At 42.8% G+C, this 22,721-nt stretch overlaps 1 protein-coding gene across 1 annotated transcript in view; it reads left to right on the plus strand.

Moving 5' to 3' along the window:
* TNFSF11 (TNF superfamily member 11) overlaps positions 1–14,625 on the plus strand; it is a gene marked incomplete at both ends in the record, with an annotated part of 32,179 nt that extends 17,554 nt beyond the window's left edge. Inside the window, 3 exons of the mRNA XM_081084610.1 lie at positions 8,159–8,204; positions 8,285–8,383; positions 14,204–14,625. Coding sequence (XP_080940736.1) covers positions 8,159–8,204; positions 8,285–8,383; positions 14,204–14,625 — 567 coding nt within the window. The remainder of the gene's footprint in view (positions 1–8,158; positions 8,205–8,284; positions 8,384–14,203) is intronic.
* Positions 14,626–22,721: the final 8,096 nt, after the last annotated feature.

Below are 22,721 nucleotides of genomic sequence, written 5' to 3' on the forward strand. Positions count from 1 at the left end.
AAACAAGTACCATAGCACAAGACATTTTCAAATTGGGCTGTTTATGAAGACTAATATTGCTGTCCTAAGGCTGCTTTATGAAAACCCAAGGGGACCTTTAACTGTGGCAGAAGCTTCCTCATTTAAACCATGACGGTTAAACAATAAAAACTAATTTTCTGTTCCCAGTACAGCCATCACGCTGCCAGGAAAGCATCCCTCTGCTTTAGGAAAACAAGGGCACTCTCTTCTTCAGCCCTTTGGTGGGGAGAGTGCGTTATCTGTCTGCAAAGACACGTCTTTTCCAATCAGCAGGCTCTTCCGAGAGAAATGAGCCCCTGGTGACCGTGCTGGGGTGGGAGGAGGAGGCCAGTCCACATTGGGTCAAGCTCTTCACTGAGGATTTTGAGAGATGGTCGTGGGATGGCGGCAGCTGGTTCACTTAGGAGGTGAAGAGATTAGGAGGTTAAAAGGGGGTACTTGAGTGGGAGGGAGGTAAATGCACATTTAGAGACTTTGTCTTTGGGAGAATGTTTTGCATCAGTTATTTCTAGTGAGACAGAGTATTCAGGGATCAAAATGCAAAGTTACCAATTTTAGTGGAGATGGCTCTTACCTTCAGGATTGGAGGGCGGTGCTCTGTCTCCTCTCTCCTCTCCCCTGCTTCCTGCTGGGACTCTGGTGAGGAGCTGCCTCCCTGCCCAGTGCTCCCATCCCCTCCTGTCCTGGGACCCTGCAGGGCTCTGCTCCGGGGACCCAGGCTGACCAGCCCAGCCTTCACTAGACCAGTCATGATAGACACCTAAGTCACAGTCGTGTTCTGTCTTACTTTGCTTTGAGGTATTTTTTGAATGGTCCCCATTGGCTCTTCATATGGAACTGGGGGGTCTCTATCCAGGCGCAGATAGGATGTCCCCTACGTTCTGTGGATTTGAAGGTCCTTGTGAGCTTTAGGGATGGAGGAAAGTCAGAGGCTGAGACAGCGATGCTAATCCTGTCTCTTCAGTTGCTGCACAGCACCTGGTGGGCATGTTCTCTGTGCCTTGTAAACCAAGAACGCCATGGAAATAAAGCCTTTACAATTAAACATGAGCTGCCTGAGGGAGCAGCTGTACACAAAAACCTGCACGACCCCGAGGGCAGGATGCTGGCAGGGAAAACTGACCGCAAGTAGTTCCGTGTGGCTGGCACCTTTGGTGTTGGTGTTCAGGGGTATCTTTAGGGCGGTGGGGCTTGGGGGCACAGGAGAATAGTGGGAGAGCCTGGAGCAGTAGTTGTGTGAGGCCTGTTAAGCAAAACACCAAAATCAAAGAAAAAAATTAACTAGACACCAGCAGCGTGTCTGGGAGGGAGAGACACGGCATGCATCCTCTCGGGGTTTGCAAACATCTCTATCCATCAGGTACAGGAGGGGAGAAAGATGTAAGCCCCCGAGAGCTGACATTAGCTGTAGGCAACGGGGCGGAGGGAGAAGGTGAAGCGGGCAGCTCTGGGACAGGCAGAGCTCACCGGGAACGGTGCTCCCCGTGGATGGGCTGTGGGCAGCGGGGAGCCCGAGTGTGACAAGAAGCGGAGGCTCCTGGAGTTGGATGGTGCCTGGCTTAGCGATCTATGGAAATAGCCACCTGGACGGTAGCCCGAAGTTCCCACAGACAGATAGGAGTGTGAGCAGTCTTTTGTCTGAGCTGGTCCACAGCGATTAACAAAGCTAACCGTTCTGTCTCTTGTACTCTCTGGCGCTGTAATTTTCACTTCCATCTCAGAATGCTCTCTCCTCTGGGCCTTCCACCTGGTAAGGAATGTGGGCTTGTTCTGGAAGCCCCTGGGCAGCCACTGGAGGGTTCTGAGAGAGAAGGAGCGCGCTCCTGTGTGGGACTCTCTCGGTGTGAGGACAGCAGGCCGGGAGAGGCGGTGGAAGGCCTTCCTGCAATCCCAATGAGAAACGCTGGAAGCTCGAAGGAAGGCAGTGGTCCTCCCGCTGGAGAGGAGGGCATGGGTTTCTGAGCTATTTACAAGGGGGACGTCTGCAGGACTTCTTCGCAGGAATAGAAAACTGGCTACTCGTTTTCAGAAAGTAGCCATGTGTGGCACTCATGTGCTAACGTGGCTGACGAATACACTAATGTATCAGGCTGGAGAAGAATGACATGAAGGTTATCATTAAGATGTTAAAATAAATGCATTACATATGTTAACAAGTGTATGAACCCTGTGTTGTATCTGTCAGACGGGGTGTTACATCCTTGTTCAACCAGCCAGCTGTCCCTGCAGCTGCTGCTGGAGTTGTGGAGGGAGGCAGCCGCCTGAGACCCTGGCTACGAGCTGTTTCCAAAGTGGTTTCCGAAGCATCTGGTGTACAGATTCCTTCTTCTGTGCTCAGATCGCAGGTACCGCCCGGATCACACAATGCACATCCAGATGCACAGGGGGGATTTCCAGCCTGATAAACCCAGACTCCGGCAATTTCACCTTTTCAGGGAATCTTTACAGCTGGGGATGTCCTCAGTGGGAACTTACATCTATTTGTATTATTTTGTAAGACAAAAAACCCCCACTGCAGTCAAACAAACTGAAGCCCAATTTAATAGCATCACTCCTGAATTGGCATGTTACCGAAGTCTTGTTTGGGGCAGTCACCAGCCGAGTTTGCAGAGGCAGGCTTAGCTACCATTTGTGGAGAATGTTAAAATTCCCTGGAGCAAAATTCCCAAAACTGCTCAAAGGAGTTGAAAATACTCCTAGGTGTTTATGTTTATTCTTATCCAGTACAATCTCTCCTAAGTGGCCCAGACTTATTGAGTTTGAGCCAGTTCTGGGATGTCTCTCCCCTCCTATGTTTGGCAAAAGATCCTAAAACCTTTAAAAAGAGGAACATCAGCCTGGCTGGTCCCAAAAGACTGCAGACATGGTCTGTACTCTTCGTTTCCCCTGTCATACCGCTGGGAATTGCACTTCTTGGAGGTTGAGTTCAGGAGAAGTTGGAGGACAGCAGTGTTAGAGACCACAGTTACACAATCACATCGACCCTTTGTGTACTTTCTTTCCTGGAGGCGACATTGTGAAATCCCAACATTTTTCTGTGCGTGAGATAAAAGTTGAGATTAAAAAAAAAAATCATTATCCTTTGTTTTCCTGTCTGCTCAAACGTACCCTGACAGCAAAGAAGACAAGTGAATGCAGTCTAAATAGGAAAATACCACAATGAGAAGATTTAAGAAAATGTTGTGAAATTTCCTCATTTCTATTGTTTTTAGACGTTGGAGTGGGCGCGGAGGGCAGTTTCGAATCTGTGAGGCCTGGCGGCGGCTCCCCAGGCTTGTCAATTTGGACAGCGTCCACTAGGTGGCAGTGTGCTAGAAGATTTCTTTTATCCTTGACTTGGCAGAGATTTCCTTGGATGCTGACCAGTGGTTTAGTTTTCCTTTTTGTCCTGTTTTGAAGGGTGAAATGAAGCTATCACGATTTAGGCCCAAATTATGCTTATCTAAAATTACTTAAATTCTCTGAAAAGCCTACTTGTTACAGTGTGACCATAAATACGTTCATTCATTCATGTGAATTTTCTTAGCAACTTACAGGTATTGTCATGAGCACTTTATAGAACCCAGAGGGAATTCCTTTTGTCCCTTGCATGAAACAGATACTAAACACGCTGTATTCTGAGAAGGCAGATCTGTGGTCTTCCCGGGGAGCAGGACACTGGGTTCTCTTTAGTGGCTCTTAGCCAAGAGAAGAATGCAGGGCAGGCCTTCTGCCCAGCTTCCTCACCCTGGAGACTGCTTCTCGTTTCTGCTGGAAGCTGTTTTCTGGGAGGTGTGTCCAAGCTATCCACACTTCTCTGCAAATCTGTGGGCATTCTGATAGTGTAGACAACATATACTTGCATTGGATGTTTATCCAGAGGGCTTTTAAAAATTCATGTACAACTGGATTTAAAATAAGATAAAAATGCTTTCTAAAAAGATCTCTTGCATTTGAATAATTTGTTCAGAGGAGAGGAATTAGGATGTTCTTTGTAGTGTTTTTCCCAAATTAGATCAGAACTTTCTGAATTTAAAGTAACCAGAAACAATGCTTGAATGATAAGATTGGGGACTAAAGAACTCTGAAAATTTTAAAACATTCCAATTGATCTGACAGACATAGAGGAACAATGTGGATGAAAATGAATGTAAATTCAAAGCTTAAAAAGTAAATGGAATTGTCAGAGTGAATTTGGATAGTACTTCAGAGGGAGTTCCTATGATCTTGAAAATGAAAAATATTAGTTAGGAGGGAATTTGAGAAAGATCCATGCTTGGGTGTACATAGCAAAGTATATGACTTGGGGAGAAATGGCTTCTGCTCTGTGCAGTGGACTTGGACGGGATGCCCCCTCATGCCCAGGACCTGCATGGCTTAGTTTGGGGGGTTCACCAGATGAGCCCTGAACATAGCTCAGCCACCTCTAAGCCCATTGTTTTCTGAAGCCCCTGGGAATTCTGAGGCCATATTTCCTGATGTGGAGGCTCCTTTTTGTCATATCCCCAGTCAAGCTGTGCCTCCTCTCTGAGTCATTACTTCAGGGAAGGAACCACCCTCTTGACATGTGTGGGGAAGGAAAAGAAAGACTTTTTCCCCTCTACCCTCCTCAGTTCTCCAGTTGGAGCCCTGTAACTTAGACTGACAAAAGACAGATGAGCAAGAGAAAAGCATGCAAATTTACATGTTTTATGTGACATGGGGAACTTCATAAGGAAATGAAGACCTGAAGAAATGGTTAGCCTGAATGCTTATACTAGGTTTGGTGAAGAGTGGAAAGGTGTGGGAAAATGTGATAGGACAAAAGGGTGTGAGGGAAGGGCAGTAAACTGGGGGGGGGGGGGGACTTAGCAAGGCCTTCATTCTGGTTGTTCTCAGCATCCTTTGGGCTTAAAGATAAAGATGTTCCCTTCCTCCAGGTTTGGGGAGCATCTCTCACTTGCGGGTCTTATGACCTGCTTCAGGGAATAAGACGAAGGGCAGGTAGTCAGTCCTTCCTGCATCTAATGTTTCTCAGATTCCTTCAGCTTAAGGTATTCAGTATGCCAAGGTATCATTTTTTGGGGTAGTGTGTTCTGAAGCCCATCACTGGCCATTAATATCCCCCCCGCCACCAGCTTTCAGGAGTATGTTTGATGACTATATCTTAAAAATGGGTATGGGCTTTTAGCTCTAAAAAAGAGTCAAAAGGCCTGAATTCAAGTCCCAATTGTGTAAGGTGGGTTCTTATTCTCTCTCTGCCTCCTAAAAAATGAGGTTAGTAATAGTTATCCAGCCTCTGAATCAAATATGATAATGTAAGGGAAAACATTTTGTTGGCTATGAATGTAAGAGATGATTTAATTTGTGGAATATGTGGAATATATATAAATTGTGAGAGTATCATAAATCTATGACTAAATAGAGATGTCACCAAACAACTGTTCAAGGGAACCCTGAATTAGTAATAATGTTTCTCACTACCCGCTATATATTAGAATCACCTGCGGAGCTTCTTTTACAAACGACTAAGTCAGTATCTAATTGAGTTAGACTGGCTGGGCTTGGGGCCAGGGCACCCTAAAGGTATAGGCTTAGAAGAATGTTGTTTGTGGTTGTTATCTACACAGACAAAGAACAATAATCTTAGGGTGCAAAAAGTTGGGAGGGGGTGAAGATACAAGAACAGACATTGAGAACACACTTTTTTTGTAGAATGAGGTTATAGACACATCATGTACCCCCTTTTCACATGGAAACTTCCCTGTAGCGTTTCAGAGAGAAATTGCAATCCCTGGATACCCACAACAGATATAACAAGAAAGCAGCATTGCCTTATGAGCCTTCAGCTAGAATTTTAATTCATCCTTGGTTATGACACAGTTTCTTACTTTTTTTTTTTTATAGCACACATTGCAAGTGCTTCTGAATGGTGCTGGTTATTGAATTTTCTTGTAACAGAACAAATCTGTGACAGCTCTGACCTAGAAACCACTGATGAAATGGGCAGGAGAAGTTCATTCCCAGGTGGGAGAGAACAAATTTTCCCAGCCAACTAATCAGTGACTAGAGCCTGGTGCTTCTTTAGCCTCCATCTCAAGCTTGGAGAAAATCTCAGATTGCCCGTCTCTGGTGTCTTGGGATGTGAGAGGTATTGCTGTTCTCAAATTGAGGCCCCAGGCTGGCAGCACCAGCTCACCTATTAGAAATGCAAATTCTCAGGCCCCACCCCAGACCTGGATCAGAGACTCTGTTTTAACATGACCCAAGTCTGCAAACCACTGAGCTCCCACAAAGGCTCTTTCCATGTTTTTCTCAACAATAAGTTGTACTTCTCAGTAGAAAAGCCTGAAACAGGAATTTGCAGACCATACTTGGCATTGCTTCCTCCTCTGCTCCTCCTTCCCTGTGATGATGAGGCACAGCAGGGCTACAGGGAAAATGAGGGGTAGACAATTTTAAATTACTCTGTCATCAGGTTTCCTATTCCAATGTTTTAAGAGATAGTAATCAGGTAAACATATATTGTATATATAAATGTATAAAGATATATTGTATTAAAAATATATACCCATTATAAAAGTACAAGGATATATATTCACACACACACACACACACACACACACACACACATAAGATGCATTGTGCATATATAACATCTTTGCTGTAAATGCAGCAGAGACCAAATCAGGAAATTCTATGTCAGGGTAGAGCTGGAAATCCAAAGGCAATGTTAAGAGATGGGAGATAGGAGGTCATCAGGGGAAAGAAATAAAACTTGGATGGAGTAGGGAGAAAAGCAATGCCTGGTAAGGGTCTCTGCCTTGTACAACTCAAAAGGGGCCACGATTTGCCTAGAATTGCCTGCAGCTGTGCAGTGCAGGGCCCTGTGTCAGAGCAAGGACAGAAGGTGGCCTTGGATGCACCCCTAAAGTTTCTTTCCATAAGTCACTCACACTGTGATTTCTTCAGGGCTTTAGAACAGGTAACTGAAGGTTGCTGGGCTGTCTCCTCTAAGGGTCTTTAAAAATTGAATAGATTCTCATCTCCTGTGGGGGTCCTAAAGGTAAAGAAAAGAATCAGTGTTGTCTTATCTCTAGAACACTCCCAACTGCTAACAGTTGAAGTTGTGTTGTTGGGTCTATGTATCTATCATCTATTTATCATCTTTCTCAAAGCGATTCTCTCCAGACACTCAAAGAACTTAAGCTTCATGGCCCATCCTATAACCATCATGGAGGGGGATGCTTAGCATGCATGGTCATTCCAACAGCAGAAATGAGGAATCTCTCCAGAGCAGTTCTGGTGTTTACACTCAGCTACGTGCCTACATGTATTATCTCAGTGGCTCTTCACAATTGCCTTAGGATAGAGTTGCTATTAATATCCTCAGTGTAACAGGCAGCTGATGCAAACTGAGCACGGATTTGAACTGAGGTCAAAGCCCAAGGTTTTATTCACCCCACCTATTTTATGGTAGCTAAGGTCTTGATTCGGGTGAGATGGAGTTACCTGTTGGGTCCTTCATTCGCAGGGCTCACATTGAGATATTCAATTACCTACACTCTTTATGGACTTGTGTTCTTTCCTTTTTTGAATCATCCTCTTAAGCCTCTGTTTGCAGCATTATGTAAGTTAATTATTGGTACTCCAAAAACTCTTAGACTTCCAAGTAGTACTTTAAACATTGTGACTTTTTAAAATAAAATACTAACTACTGGTAGCTAGGCATCATTCTGTTTCCTGTAGTGTTATGACAGAAATTCACTAATGAAATAGACGTAAAAAGAACCTCCTTAAAATTTAAGACTGTTCTGTATTCTGTGGTAATTGTTATTTTCCTAGTTAAACTTCATCCCCATCTGTGTAACTGTTACAAATTTTTAATTATGTTCAATTATTTTATGTTTTGTAATTTACATTGTCTTTTATTTCTTCTTATTGTCCAAAGTATTTTGTTAGATAGTAATTATGCAGTCTACTTTTTAAGCACTTCAACATAATTTTTTGGAGTGTACTCCCCTTGATAGCTACCTAGGATAACAAGGAATTTTACTCTCTGTGTACTTCTGGCATATTTTAAAGGAAAGAGAATTCATTTATGGTATGTCCAGTAGTCCTAAATTCTTACTGCTTTACCGAAAGAATGTGTAAATAAGACTCTTTCTTTTTATTTCAGGAATTACAGCATATTGTTAGATCTCAACACATCAGAGCAGAAAAACGTAAGTTTGGATCTGTATGAATACTTGAAATTCCATAAGGTCACTTGTCTTTGGGCTAACATGGTTTCTCTTATATCCAGCTACGGTGGAAGGTTCATGGTTAGATCTGGCCAGGAGGAGCAAGCCCGATACTCAACCTTATGCTCATCTCACTATTAATGCCACTGACATCCCATCAGGTAAGTTTCATTTGCATCCAGCTTGAAAAATATTTCAAGCGTCATTTATCAGCCCATTTGAATACTCAAACCTATTATTAACCTTATTACCAACTTTTTGAGAGCTCTTAACTTCTAGATCAGAAGAAAGACACTTAGTCTTCAATTGGTGATCCACACTGTGGAAACAGTGATTGGCAAGCATGTCAGAATGGATATTATTACTATATTAATTTTCAGATTATCGAGTGATTTATTTTAAACTAGAGGTCCAGTTCATGAAATTCATACATGGGGGTAGGGGGTCCCCCAGCCTGGCCTGCATCCTCTCGAAATCCGGGACCCCTCAGGGGATGTCGGGCCTAAACTGGTAGCTGGACATCCCTCTCGCAATCTGGGATGCTGCATGCACCAGTGACCATACTTTTCATACAGGTGAAAGGCATCTTGCTGTTGTAAGGGAAGCTACATATTTTTGTCCTGATTATAAAAAGTAGTACATAACATGATCCTTCTGAGGCAGTAGATCCATGTTCCCCATCTTATGGGTGGAAAAACTGAAGCAGAGAGAAGTTAAGTAATTGGCTTTGTCACACAGTTATGAGAGTCAGAATCAGGGCTGATCACAAAATGTGCAAGCCAGCATCCATACATATCATTGCTGCATCATTCTCTTTTTTTCAGTGTTAGACTAGTCTTATCAGGTTTTAATTTTGAAATCTAAGAGACTGTTCCCAATATATAGGGTAGGGTCCCTAAGCCTGGCCCGCGATCAGGGCCATCTGTGGGGTGACTGGCGGGCGGGGTGATCGGGTGGGTGGTGCCCTGCTGGCACCCACTTTGGCTGACGGCCTGGTGCCGCCCGTTCCCCGCCCCCCCGCCCCCCCCCCCCCCCCCGCCACCTCCAGTCGCCTCCCTCTGGGAGGAGGTGCAGACACTCAATGCAGGAGCTGCCCCCGGTGGTCAGTGCACGTCATAGAGACTGGTCGTTCTGCAGGTCATTCTGCCCTTGGGTCGATTTGCATATTAGAGTTTTATTATCTAGGATGATTGCCAATTAAGATTGCATAACTGGGAAGGACAATCCCTTATTATGCTCATCTATATTTACCCAAGCTAAAATTGACACACCCCCAGTGCTTACCCGTGAGGTACATGGATTTATCCAGTAGTCATATGCTCAGCCATCTCCTGCAGAATTCCAGCTGGATGCTTGACAGAGTGACAGTTAAGAGGCAGTAGCCCTCTTTGAAATGAAACATACTTCTTCTTCAGCAGGTCATCACTTTCTTGAGGGGGGGAGGAATTTAACTCAATAAACTGGAGACTTGGATATCTTTTGGAAATGAGGAAAGCCAAAACTCTGGGCCTACATCAACCTGAATGCCCAGCTATTTCATCATAGAATCCCCACTGCTTACTCCATCTTGGGATATTCGAGCACCAAAAATATTACAAGGAACATTATGATCGAGTGACAATTGAACATTATTGTTGTTTTTATTATTATGTCATTTATTCAACATACTATGTATTCGGCATTTCACTCCGAATTCCTGTCTCTCATCGTTACTACAACCCTACAAGGTAGTGATTATTTCAGATTGGCAGACAAGGAAGCTGAGGCCTCACACAGTTACCTGCTCAAGGTCACGGTGGCAGCAGGATTAGAAGTTGAATTCCACTCTAGTTGACTCCCAAGTTTATGCTCTTCACACGATAGGTTGTTATCTAAGTACCTTCTTGCCAATTGGATTAGTCAGAGGGAGAGAAATTCATGTTCCTCTTTTTTTGTAAGATATAGATTTTATAGGCAGGGTATCTAATGTCTGACTGCCTGGGTTCCTGGCCCCACTGTACTGTTTACTGGCTGTGTGACTTTGTGCAGATTATTGGCATAATTTGTGCCTCAGCTTCTTCACTGGGATGGTGGTAGGATCTACCTCATGGGGAGCTATGAATACTTAATGAGGAATGCAGTAACATTCCTTTGTGGAAGCTGACATTTAGTAAGTACCCAGTGAACACAATTTGTTATTGTTATTTGAGTTTAATTAAATAATTATACATATTCCACTTTGTTGTAGAAATGATTTAAGGCAGATATTTCTTAGAGTTAAAAAAAATTCAGGTTTTAGTAAACAATTTTGAAGCCACTATCATCATAACATGAGCCACGGAGGGATTTTTCCTGACTGCAGACATAGAAAGTGAGAAACCAACTCTTTAGATTTTAGATGATTTTCCTAAACTATCTATCCTGTCCCAGATACTTGCTTCATAAACAAATTTTCTTTCTGTGTGTGTATGTGTGCCTTACGGTGTAGCTACACCAACTTTCTGAGTGTAAAACTGTTTTGCATGTTAGCAAAGGCAATCAAATTAATACTTGATGTATCAGCTGTGTGTGCTATGGATGTACTCTGCATTTATCTCTTCAGTTCATTTCAAAGAGCATGTGAAAAAATATTGCATTAAACTGTGCCAGAGTCTGTTTGCCAAGAACAAGCATGCTGCAGTTTCAAAGCTCTCTCTCCAGGCACCTAGAATCAAATCATTGCCAAAAAACAAGGCAAAATTTCTGGTTACTTTCCAATGGCTATTAAATTTGAGACTGAGTGATATGAATTAGTGTATGCTTCTGTTTAAGAAGATAGAATTTGCTCCTCTGGCTGGGCCAATAAGCTCTTGAGTCCATCTATCTCCCAGTTTTGGCCAGTGCTAGATGCTTCACAGGAAGATGGCTTTAATTTTTCAAGTTCATTTTGGGCCTGTGCTTCCTACTTATTTACACATAAGAAAAATCAGAACCTGCCTTGTATTGACTGTTAGCTTATGCATTGGCAAAGCTTCTTGAATAAAATACATTGGGAAGTATTTTGTGAGGCTAGAATATGTGGATTTCTTTAGGGCTAAATATCTGTAGCTTTCTCTTCTCCAACATCTAACAGCAGTGACCATAGAGACTGGGGAGGGAGCTGGGATAAGAGGCCATCAGCATGCTTCATTAGGATGGAAACCCAGATCTGCTAGAAGAGGCCTTCACCCTGATCACAGCATAATCTCATCCTGCTTCCCACTATTGTCTGTTCAGGAGTCCTTTCTCCTCAGTTTACTGTGTGTATTCCGTCCTCTGCTCGGCCAGTTCCCCTTACGGACGGTACCCTCCCTTTCCTCAGCCCACCTCTCTTTGATCCAAGTCCTCCCGTCCTCTGGCTCCCTTGTGTCCTCACTGGGCTGAGCTCTCCTGCTGCCACTGATTTCTGAGCTTTCACTGTCAATTGCTTTAACTGAACTTCAACCATGTGCTATGTGACATGCAGAAATGAAAATGTCCTGTTTTTCGTTGTGTATGCCCATTCTCATTTTCTCTACTACTTGTGTGGTTAGTGCCTTGAAGGTACACTGCTTTATATAATTCTCAACTGTGGACAGAGGGAATGCCCATAAAAAGCACAATGGTCATTTATTGAGTGACTGATCAGTGAATGAATGAATAAGTGGATAAAAACAGAGCTATGTTTTGTAGGAAATGACTCACCTCCCACCTGGTTTTAACTAATAGTGGGAGTGGTATGTAGTCAAGGGTCCTGTGTTCTCCCCTCTCTAATTCATATTCCTTCCTTGCCTTCCCAAGCCATGTCTCTGAGCTTTTGGTTTAACACCAGCTGCTCTACCCCATTGAGAGGGTAGACTTTACCTTTGTCTTTCTGCTCCTCTCTAACAGCAATCATAGGAGATAAATTATAAGACAAATAATTGATTGTATAAGTATTGAATTCAGGAGTAGTGTAAGAAGGAAGGAAACGCAATATTTTGAGATGGGAAACGTCTTGAATTTTCTTAGCTTTGTCAATGGGTCATGTAGCTTTGTATCAGTCTGGTGGAATTACTTGCTAGTTTTTATGAGGATACGATGAATAGTCTTATAGTCTCCTCTTGACTCACTGGGGACCATGGGATGACGTTTACATCTAGGATGTTTTAACCTAGGATGACCTGAGGCAGGACCTCCAATGAAAAAGGACTTGTGCTGTGGTGGGTCCTGGAGGTAGCTGTGCCTGTGAGGTCTTGTAAGGCTTGTTCTAACGCCCTCCCGTGATGAAATGTGGATTTCAGTAAATATATTGTCCCGGGACAGAAGGATTGGAGCCACTGGCTTTCATTCCACAGGCCAAAGATGAGTTGCTTCACTGTAGCTTGGCTTCTGTGCATTGCCCACCACTCTCCGCTGCCCCCCCCCCCCGCCCGCCCCCGGTTTGCTCCACCACCAGGCTGGTTTTTGGAACCATCTGCTATTGAGGTCTCCAGACCATATTCCAGGCTGCCTAGTGGTCCCACAGAAGCAGTAGAGAATTCTCCCTGTTGTGGCTTTCTAGAGAAGGCTCCAGGTACTCAAGGCTCCACAGGATTCAGACTGGGAAGATAGCCGGTATGGGTTTATGATTCTGCAAGAATCTCCCAAGGAGTCACTGTAACCAGAGGGGTTGACAGCTCTGACGGATCTGTGGAATCTACTTTAAGCCTAAGTCCCATCGTGGCCTGATGTTTTTGTGGGTGGCAGGCAGCTGTGGACCTCTCCATAGTTTCCTTGGCTGTAGAGGCTAATCCCAACCCCAGTCTTAGACTCCTCCGCTCTGTTCTGCCTTGTTGAAATCTTAACAGATGATAGTCCTCATTTAGCATAAGTATTTACAAGGTTTCTGGAGGAAAAATGTAGTTTTGGATTCCCCACAGTATAGCAACTTTCCCCCCACTAGTTGATACCTACTTGAATAATAAGTGTCCACATAAGCACAAATGATTGATTAATTGGGTTTATCATAGAGGTATTGACCATTTTTAGAGACCTAATAAGATACATTAAATCCCTAAAATGTTAAAAGCATTGAACGCACTGCTGATTTAGAAGATTCTTTAGAAACTTTTACTGCTCCAGAACAGTAGCATGGGGATAGCTGTCACCACATTTCAGGGGGAGAAGGGACTAACAAAGAATTCTGGTCTATCAGGAGGTTTTGTGATACTTTGGTCACCCAATGTCACCCCAATAAATTTCATAAAAAATAAAACCACAAAACAAACAAAGGATCCTGTGAAGTTGTGAAGCTGGGGAGTGCAATGCCAGGAGTAGTTCTTTTGTGAACTTCTCTGGGAGCAACTTTTCCATTATGTGAGACTGGGAGGTACTTGGACTGTTGGAGGAGGGGGAAATTGGCGATGATAATAGAGTTTTAGGAGTTTGACCTTTTGGTCAAAGTTACTGTGACCCAAACTTTCATCTCCTTCTACAGACTGTTTTCCATGCGTTAAAAGAGAAGATAGAATCCTGCAAAGTATGAAAGTTATCTGTACTTATTTCAGGCTTCCACTCTATTGCCTTTGGCTCATTCTCTTCCTTCATCATTGAATGACTTCCTGCTTCTGTTGGCTGCATCTTATTTCTCCTTTGTGTTCTCAGGCTCAGTAATAACTCAACAAAGTCACTCTTGATCTCTCTGGGGGACCATCTCTCCTTCTTGTGTATTCCCATAGCAGTTAGCTGCACCTCTCCTGTCAGGGTTCATGACTTGCTTCTTGAACACATACTATACTTAACCCTGAGGGAAGGAAAATGAACTTTTGTCTTTGGACCCTCTCAAGTGCCTAGCAGAGAGCGCTAAGTACATCTTAATGCATTTCTCCCCTTTTAGAAGATCAATTCTGAAAAGTTATTCTCCTGTTGAAACAATGACTGTTATGCCATGTATTATTTTTAAATTTGTTAACCGCATAGAATTGTGAGGATGTCCTTGTCATTGAAGGGGTGAATTTTAAATCACGTGCCTCTTCCCTCCTCAGGTTCCCACAAAGTGAGTCTGTCCTCCTGGTACCATGACCGAGGTTGGGCCAAGATCTCCAACATGACTTTCAGCAATGGAAAACTAATAGTCAACCAAGATGGCTTTTATTACCTGTATGCCAACATTTGCTTTCGCCATCATGAAACTTCGGGAGACCTCGATACGGAGTATCTTCAGCTGATGGTCTATGTCACTAAAACCAGTATCAAAATTCCAAGTTCTCATACCCTGATGAAAGGAGGAAGCACCAAATACTGGTCAGGGAACTCTGAATTCCATTTTTACTCCATAAATGTTGGAGGATTTTTTAAATTACGGTCTGGGGAGGAAATAAGCATTGAAGTGTCCAACCCTTCACTACTGGATCCAGATCAAGATGCCACGTACTTTGGGGCTTTTAAAGTTCGGGATATAGATTGACCCCCATTTTGCGGAGCATATTGTGCATTTCCTAGGATGTATGGGAACTTATCTGTTAAACAAGCCAAGAAAGATGTACATAGGTGTGTGAGACTACTAAGAGGTATGACGTACGTGGTATAAGAAGACTCTATCCAGCTTTTGACTCTGTAGAGAGCATGTGTATTTATAGCCAAAGGAAGAGTTAGACTCAAGGTGTGTTACAGTCTGAAGGCTTTCTTACACAATGGTTTTAAATTTTGTAATGAATTCCTAGAATTAAACCAGATTGGAGCAATTACGGTTGCCTTTATGGAAAACTGCAATTGGGCCACAGGAGGGGTTAATTCTCTGGATCTAGCCCTTTTTTATGTGCCACTATGCAGCTGAAGTAGAGAGGGTGTTATCTAACTGCAAAGGGATGATCATCTAAAGCAGCGGTTCTCAACCTGTGGGTCACGACCCCTTTGGCGGTCAAACAACCCTTTCACAGGGGTCACCTAAGCCCATCCTGAATATCAGATATTTACATTACAATTCCTAACAGTAGCAACATTACAGCTATGAAGTAGCAACGAAAATAATTTTATGGTTGGGTCACAACATGAGGAACTGTATTTAAAGGGCCAGAAGGTTGAGAACCGCTGATAAAGGGTTACGTTCTTTTGAATTGTTACATCATGCTGGAACCTGCAAACAAATACTTTTTTCTAACAAGGAGAGAAAATATATGTATTTTTATATAATATCTAAAGTTATATTTCAGATGTAATGTTTTCTGTGCAAAGTATTGTAAATTATATTTGTGCTATAGTATTTGATTCAAAATATTTAAAAATGTCTTACTGTTGACATATTTAATGTTTTAAATGTACAGACATATTTAACTGGTGCACTTTGTAAATCAGCTGGGGGAAAATTGCAGCTAAGGGAAAAATATTGTTTGTTAATATCAACTGTATTATATTTCTTCGTTCTTTTTAACTTAATAGATTTTTCAGACTTGTCAAGTCTGTGCAAAAAAAAAAAAAATTAAAATGGATGCCTTGAATAATAAGCAGAATGTTGGCCACCAGGTGCCTTTCAAATTTAGAAGCTAATTGACTTTAGAAAGCTGACATCGCCAAAAAGGGTACAGAATGGGAGACTGGAATCTGTCGAGAGTATTTATATAATTATTGAACAGGTTTTTTTTTTCCTACAAGTGCTGCAAATTGTAAATTTTGTTTTTATTTTAAATGGAAAATAGATCAGTGGCTTATCAGCAAAAGAAAACCTTTTTTTAATTGAGTGAACATTATTTTATACTGTACAATAAAAACATTGCCTTTGAATGTTATTTTTTTTTTGGTACAAAAATAAATTTATAAGGAAATCTGCCTGTGATTTTGTGCTTCTCTTTTATGTCTGTGATCATGTCCTCTTCAATATGGTAATGCGACTTCTATCTTTCCAAAGGTTACAGAGAAATGCAGATTCAATTAAAAATTAGGAAGAGATTCAATTAAATTAATGAGCCTTGGAATTTGAAAAATAACTTGCAAGGGATCTGTATGCAAGAATGTAGCCAGATAGAGAGCAGAGGCTTCTTCACCTAAAAAGGAAACTTTAATGCTATGCTCCTGAGGAAAAGTGTTCATAATGCCTTGCAGAACAACTGTTTGGCCTGGAGGGAGCCCTGAACATTTTGAACCTTCCCACAGGGAGGAAGGATTAGCTGTAGACTGATGCTCATCCTCATGGAAATGTATGTGGGTGAGTTCTTCAACCGAAGCTAGTTACCAAAATGAGAGAGATACAAGAAAATGAGCAGCTTGGGGAGGCACAGGAGCCATCATGTAAGGCACTTGGATATTTGTGGATAATGTTTCTTGATGGTCGCGATAAGATGGAAGGAGTAAAGAAATAGCAGATGTTACAAAGAAGAACTTATAAATTTTAAACAGCAGAGCTTTGATGGAGGGACTCAATCATTGGCCAAAATACACCTATTGTCTTAAAACTATTAGTAAATCTAGGGTAGATTGGTCCAAAATATGGCTTCGGTATTGCATAACCCTTTGGCTGAGTCTTGGTTTAAAGAAAACGAATTTTGACAAGCAATTAGGGAATTCCTCTACTCCCCACTGACACAAAGTCTCTTATAGAAAGCCTTACTGGCTGTTCTGGCTCCTACAATGTGGTTCTGTCATTGCCAAAGGTGAATAACATCCATTCATTCATTCCACGTTATTTACTGAGCACCAGGGATGTGCTAGGCACTGTGCTGACACGGCACTGGGGGTAAATGCACTCTTTCTGCCCTGGAGTGGTTTCTGTTTGAGTGTGGGAAGCTCCAGGGTATAGGCATGTGAAGTGTGTTGTGAGAGCAGAGAGGAGACCATTAGACACAATCTACAGGATCGCAGAAGCTCTAGAAATGAAATCAGGCTGGGTAGGAGGTGGATTGCAAGGATCCAAAAGTGAATGTGGATTATCCAGTAATATTTTAACTTGTTGCAACTAATTTGCAATCTCTTAAAGATGAGCTGAAGCTCAAAGTCTAGGGATGGAAAGAACCTGGGACCTAGTGAGAAAATACAAGGTGGCACCAGCCAGACTGGGGGACGCACGTGGCGGATGGTCTGCAATGCTAAGGGAGATCCTCCATAGAAGACCTTGACTGTAATGTGATTTTTATGTATGTTAAAGGGACTTTTACAGCTTTGCTGGAATGAATCTATGACGATGAAATGGTGTACACTGGCCTGTATCTGAAAGGAGGCAACTGGATCAAGTGGATGTGCCAGGAGGTATGGAAAAGGCTTTTTTTTTTTTAAATATATTTTATTGATTTTTTACAGAGAGGAAGGAAGAGAGATAGGGAGTTAGAAACATCGATGGGAGAGAAACATCGATCAGCCGCCTCCTGCACATCTCCCACTGGGGATGTGCCCGCAGCCCAGGTACATGCCCTTGACCGGAATTGAACCTGGGACCCCTCAGTCCGCAGACCGACGCTCTATCCACTGAGCCAAACCGGTTTCGGCAGAAAAGGCTTTTTTTTTTTTCTCCTTCCTAGTGATGCTCAAGGCTTCCCTGAATCTGATAGCAGGATTCAAACCCCTACTTTCCCCACTCACATGCTACTTCTCACCCCTGCTTTTTTCTTCTCACTCATCCCTTTTTCCACTTCCATTCTTCTGTATGTGTTGTAACCCTTTCTTTTTATTTCCTCCTCACCCCCATCCTTGGCTCTTGCCCCAGAGGACAGGAGACCATTTAGTTTCTCTGTGGCCCTTGGAGGATAATGAGGCTGCTGCATCTGATTGAGAGGAAACCAGGTCATGTCTACACTCAGCAACATCTAACTAAACATGTTGAGGAGTGACAAGATCATGTCAGGAAACTACATGCTTCCTGAATTGTTTGCTCATTTTAACTACTCTATTTCAATCTTCTTCCCAATACATCAAACCTGAAGAAAGAAAAGCATGAAAATTTAAAGTCATCTGTGTTCTTGAGTCAATTCTATACCAGAGTCAGGGATCCTTGCATCTTTCCCAAATACCACCTATTCCGCAATTCTTGTTTAGTGAGGTTTCTTCCCTTCCACCTGCCCCCTTTCTTCTGCTTCCTCTGTGTCATTCTTCTCCATTAGGCCATCCTAGAAAAATATCCAGAGAAGATGACCTATTTCCCCAGTGACTTAGGAGGGAATCAGAGCACCTCAAGCCTCACCCTTTCTCTATGTCGAATTATTGATTCAGTTTGAGATAGTGACATTGGGTTCTACTTGTACATTTTGGGGATACAACTCTGATTCAACTTTCAGTTTCATGTTTAGCCTGTGGAGGAATTCTGGGCACACCAAGCAAGTCCTCAGTTCACTCTTGGCTTTGCTGATCGATTCTTTAGCTTCCTGGCTAGGAAATTGAAATATGTTTCTCAGTAGCTGCATTTATAAATGCTAGTTAGTTATTGATTCACATTATTATGATTTAGCCTTATGTCACTTTTTACAATAAAATATTTGTACACCTTGAGTATTAGATTTTAGCTATAAAACAAATCTATCCTTTTGGTTAATAACACTTTTATGACATTTCTACTCTTCTATTCTTATAATTTTAAAAATTCTACTTTGTAATCATCTCCCCTCCCCTCCCCTCTCCTTTGATGACTGAATTTCTTAATAGGAGCTTGTTTTATTGCATCTTGACCAGTACTCTAGCTTTTATGGTGACAATTTCTTTGATCTTATCAGACGTGGACTAGTTATCACATTGTTTATATTGCAACATCTGTAGAAAAATCTTATAGAATCATTTAAGAAAATTAAAGTACACTTGACATACAATATTACATTAGCTTCAGATACACACCATAGTTAGTCAACATTTATGGATGGACCTAGAAGGTATTGTGCTAAGTGCTATAAATTAGACAGTGAAGGATAAAAACCATATGATTCACTTATATGTGAGAAACAAAACAAAAAGCAAAATAGAATCTTTTATTTTAAAAATTCGAAGAGTTTTTCCTTCCTGTTGGCCAAGAAATGAACTAGAAGTTACTTACTCCATTAGTAGCACCCAGTGCTAAGTGGGGATGAGAGCTGGTTTTAGAAACAGTAAGTTCTGTTAAAAAAAATTGATAAATATTTCAAGTGTATGTACGAGGGACCTAAAATCATGGAATGTCACTCTCTTGGGCAAAAACTATTTTCTCCCTTTTCCTATAGATTCTGCATAGCTACATTTTCTCAAAAGCCTCATCTCCACAATCTCAGATGAGTGGAATGAAAGTTCCTCAGGACACATGGACATCTTTGGAAGAAGGACCATAGATTTGGGTGTCTATGAACAGAGTTGGAACCTAAGGTCCTCTATGTGTAACCTTGGGCAGGTGGCTATCACTTGGATTTTACTTTCCTGCCTTGTGAAGCAGGAGTCGCCCTGTCTGTGCTGAAGAGTTGTGAGGATTGATTGGCTCATGGGAGAGGCTTAGCAAATAGGAGCCACTGTTATTATCCTTCCTTCCTATTTGCTGCATCCTCAGTCCTAAGGCCCAAGCATGCCCTTTGACCTCTTTCTCTCTAGCCACTGTGCAGGGCCTGTATTGAGCAAAGCACTGTGCTCTGCCTTGTGGCAGAAACCACGATAGATACTGCATTAATTTCCTAGGGCTGCCTAGGTAACAATTACCACAAACTGGGTGGCTTAAAACCACAGACATTTATTCTCTCACAGTTCTGGAGGCCAGAAATCTGAAATCAAGGTGTCATGTAATCACACATCCTCTGAAGGCTCTAGGGAAGAATCCTTTTTTGCCTCTTCCTGCTTCTGGTGGCTGCTGGCACCCCTGGGTGTTCCTCAGCTTGCAGCTGCACCAGTCAAACTCCACTCCTGTTGTCATGTGGCTATTTTCCCTGTGCATGCACATGGGCCTCCTTCCTTGTGCATCTGTGTGTCTCCAAATCTTCCTTTCTTCATAAAAACAACAGTCATTAGATTTAGGGTCTACCCTAATACAGTAAGGCTACATCTTACCTGGATTACACTAGCAAAGATCCCATTTCCAAATTAGGTCACAGGTTCTGGGTAGACATGGAGTATTGGACAACACTATTCAACCCTGTATAGATATCAAGTAACTTAGAGTCCAAGAATAAATAAGTATCTACAAATATCTAGTTTGGTGTGTCTTATCTAGTTTAGACACACTAAACTAGAATGAAATTAATGCCACAATGGAAGTACAACAATGTGCTGTATTTTGCTTGTACTCAACTAACCAAGTAAGGACTTATTTTCATTGAAATATGAATGAAATCATATTTGGATTTGAATAACTGTGATATGTTTGTGTTGGCTGTGTATTTTCATGAAATTATTCTGGGATTAGGACAACACTATTATGCATGCTCCTATACCCTCCTTCCCTCTGAAGTCTCCCTGCCACCCCCCCCAACCCACCCAACACACATCTGGGTGTCCTGGCCCCAATGATGGCCACTAAATAAAAGAAGAAAAGTTCACGCTCAACTCTAGGGAGACACAAATAATAAACAAGACTTATCTAAAATACCTAAACCAGGAAATAAGTCATGAAATAAGAGAGGAGTGTCTAGAGGAGTTTTCCTAAATCTCAAGGTTCAGAGACACTACATGTAATGGCGGGCGAAAAGAGACACTCACAGAGCATCAGACGGACACCAGAGACAGGAGTAGCACCTCCCATCCCCTTCTCTTCCACAAAATTGCCAACAAAGGTGGCCCATCATCCAAAAGGCAAGTCCTATCCAAGTTCAGGCTCAGGTCAATAGTGCAGGAGAGGTGAGGAGAGTCAGGCCCATGGGAATGTAATAGGTGCACCCCTTGGTACTGAGACTCCATATCATTCTGAGTATAGTGTGTCTAGGGGCTCAAGGAGGATTCAGCTCTGGAAGAAGACTGGCAGGATCCACAGAAATGGGTCAGAGACTGGCTACTTGTGAGTATGGGGGATGTCCCCAGTCAAGACATGGGGAAGCCCAGCGTGGAAAGGAACTCCAAGTGCCGATGATTCCCAGGGAGAATGGGCCAGCTTTCCTGTGGGGTGGCATTGGGAAGCTACCATGCAATTCTGTCCCTGAAACTATGAAAGGATGTCACCCTCCTGTCCTGGAGCTGCTGTAACAAATTGTTAGGGAAGGTAGGGGAGGGTGGGGGTAAGGGGGAGAGATCAACCAAAGGACTTATATGCAAGCATATAGGCCTAACCAATGGACACAGACAACAGGGGGGAGAGGGCATGAGTGGGAGGAATGGGGGGTAATGTGGGGATAAGGACACATATGTAATAACTTAATCCATAAAAAATTAAAAAAAAAACCAAATTGTCACAAACTTGGTGGCTTAAGACAACAATAAAAAACTTTATTGATCAGAGTTCTGAAGCCAGAAATCTGAAATCAAGTCATCTGCAGGGCCACACTAACTCTGGGAGCTCTTGAGAGAAACCTCCTTGCTTCTTCCAGCTTCTGGAGGCTTGCGGAGCTCCCCGTGGCAGCTTTATGCCACTCTCTGCCTCTGTCCGTGGCCAGCTCCTCTTCCCCCGTGTCTTCCCTTCCACAAAGTTTCTGTTTCTTCTAAGGACACTTGTGCTTAGACTTAGGACCCACCTGGAAAACCCAGGAGGACCCAATTCCAAGATCTGCAGTTACATCCGCAAGGACCCATTTCTTTTTTTTTTTTTTAAATATATTTTATTGATTTTTTACAGAGAGAAAGGGAGAGAGATAGAGAGTCAGAAACATCAACGAGAGAGAAACATCGATCAGCTTCCTCCTGCACACCTCCCACTGGGGATGTGCCCGCAACCCAGGTACATGCCCTTGACAGGAATCGAACCTGGGATCTTCCAGTCTGCAGGCCGACGCTCTATCCACTGAGCCAAACCGGTTTCGGCGACCCATTTCTTAAATAGGGTCACATCCACAGACTCCAGGGGGTAAGATGTGGACAGATCTTTTTGGACCTGCCATTCAATCTACTATAGCCTCCAAGTGCCCGCTTCTGAATCCCACCTGTTAATGGGGCCAGTCACCCTGATGTCTTCCTTTGTGGGACGATGGCTTCCAGGGAAGAACAGGGAAGCCCCTGAGAAGAGACTGAGATTGGGAAAACAATGAATAAATGGAGTGCTGAATGATGCAAAACCCTGGGATCTGCCACTTTCTAAAATTGTGAATGCCTGGAGACGGATCCAAGGGGTAGACAAATATGAGAAGGTTGATGTGTTAGGGAGATGGGATTATGGATATTTTCTTTTCCAAAATTTCCGGACTATTGTTGCTGCCATTGAATTCAATAATAAAGAGCATTAAAACTGATCTTTTCAATAAAGAGACAACATTGCAGCTTTTCGTGATAAATTAATCCAGGGTCCATGATGCAAAGCCCGAGAGTTTCTGAATTAAAAAATACCCCTGAGGCTGCAGAAGTACCCTGAAGGAGTGAGGAGCCAGCTGCTGTTCTGGGAAGAAGTGACTTCTCCCCAAGGTGCTGCCCTTCACTGTTTACAGCCTTTGACTTCGATTGTGTACAAAATTCAGGGCTGAAAAAGATTGTAGGAACCAGGCTTCACACCCAATA

The sequence above is a fragment of the Myotis nattereri genome (genome assembly GCF_964212035.1).
Source record: "Myotis nattereri genome assembly, chromosome: 2".
Taxonomy (NCBI): Eukaryota; Metazoa; Chordata; class Mammalia; order Chiroptera; family Vespertilionidae; genus Myotis; species Myotis nattereri.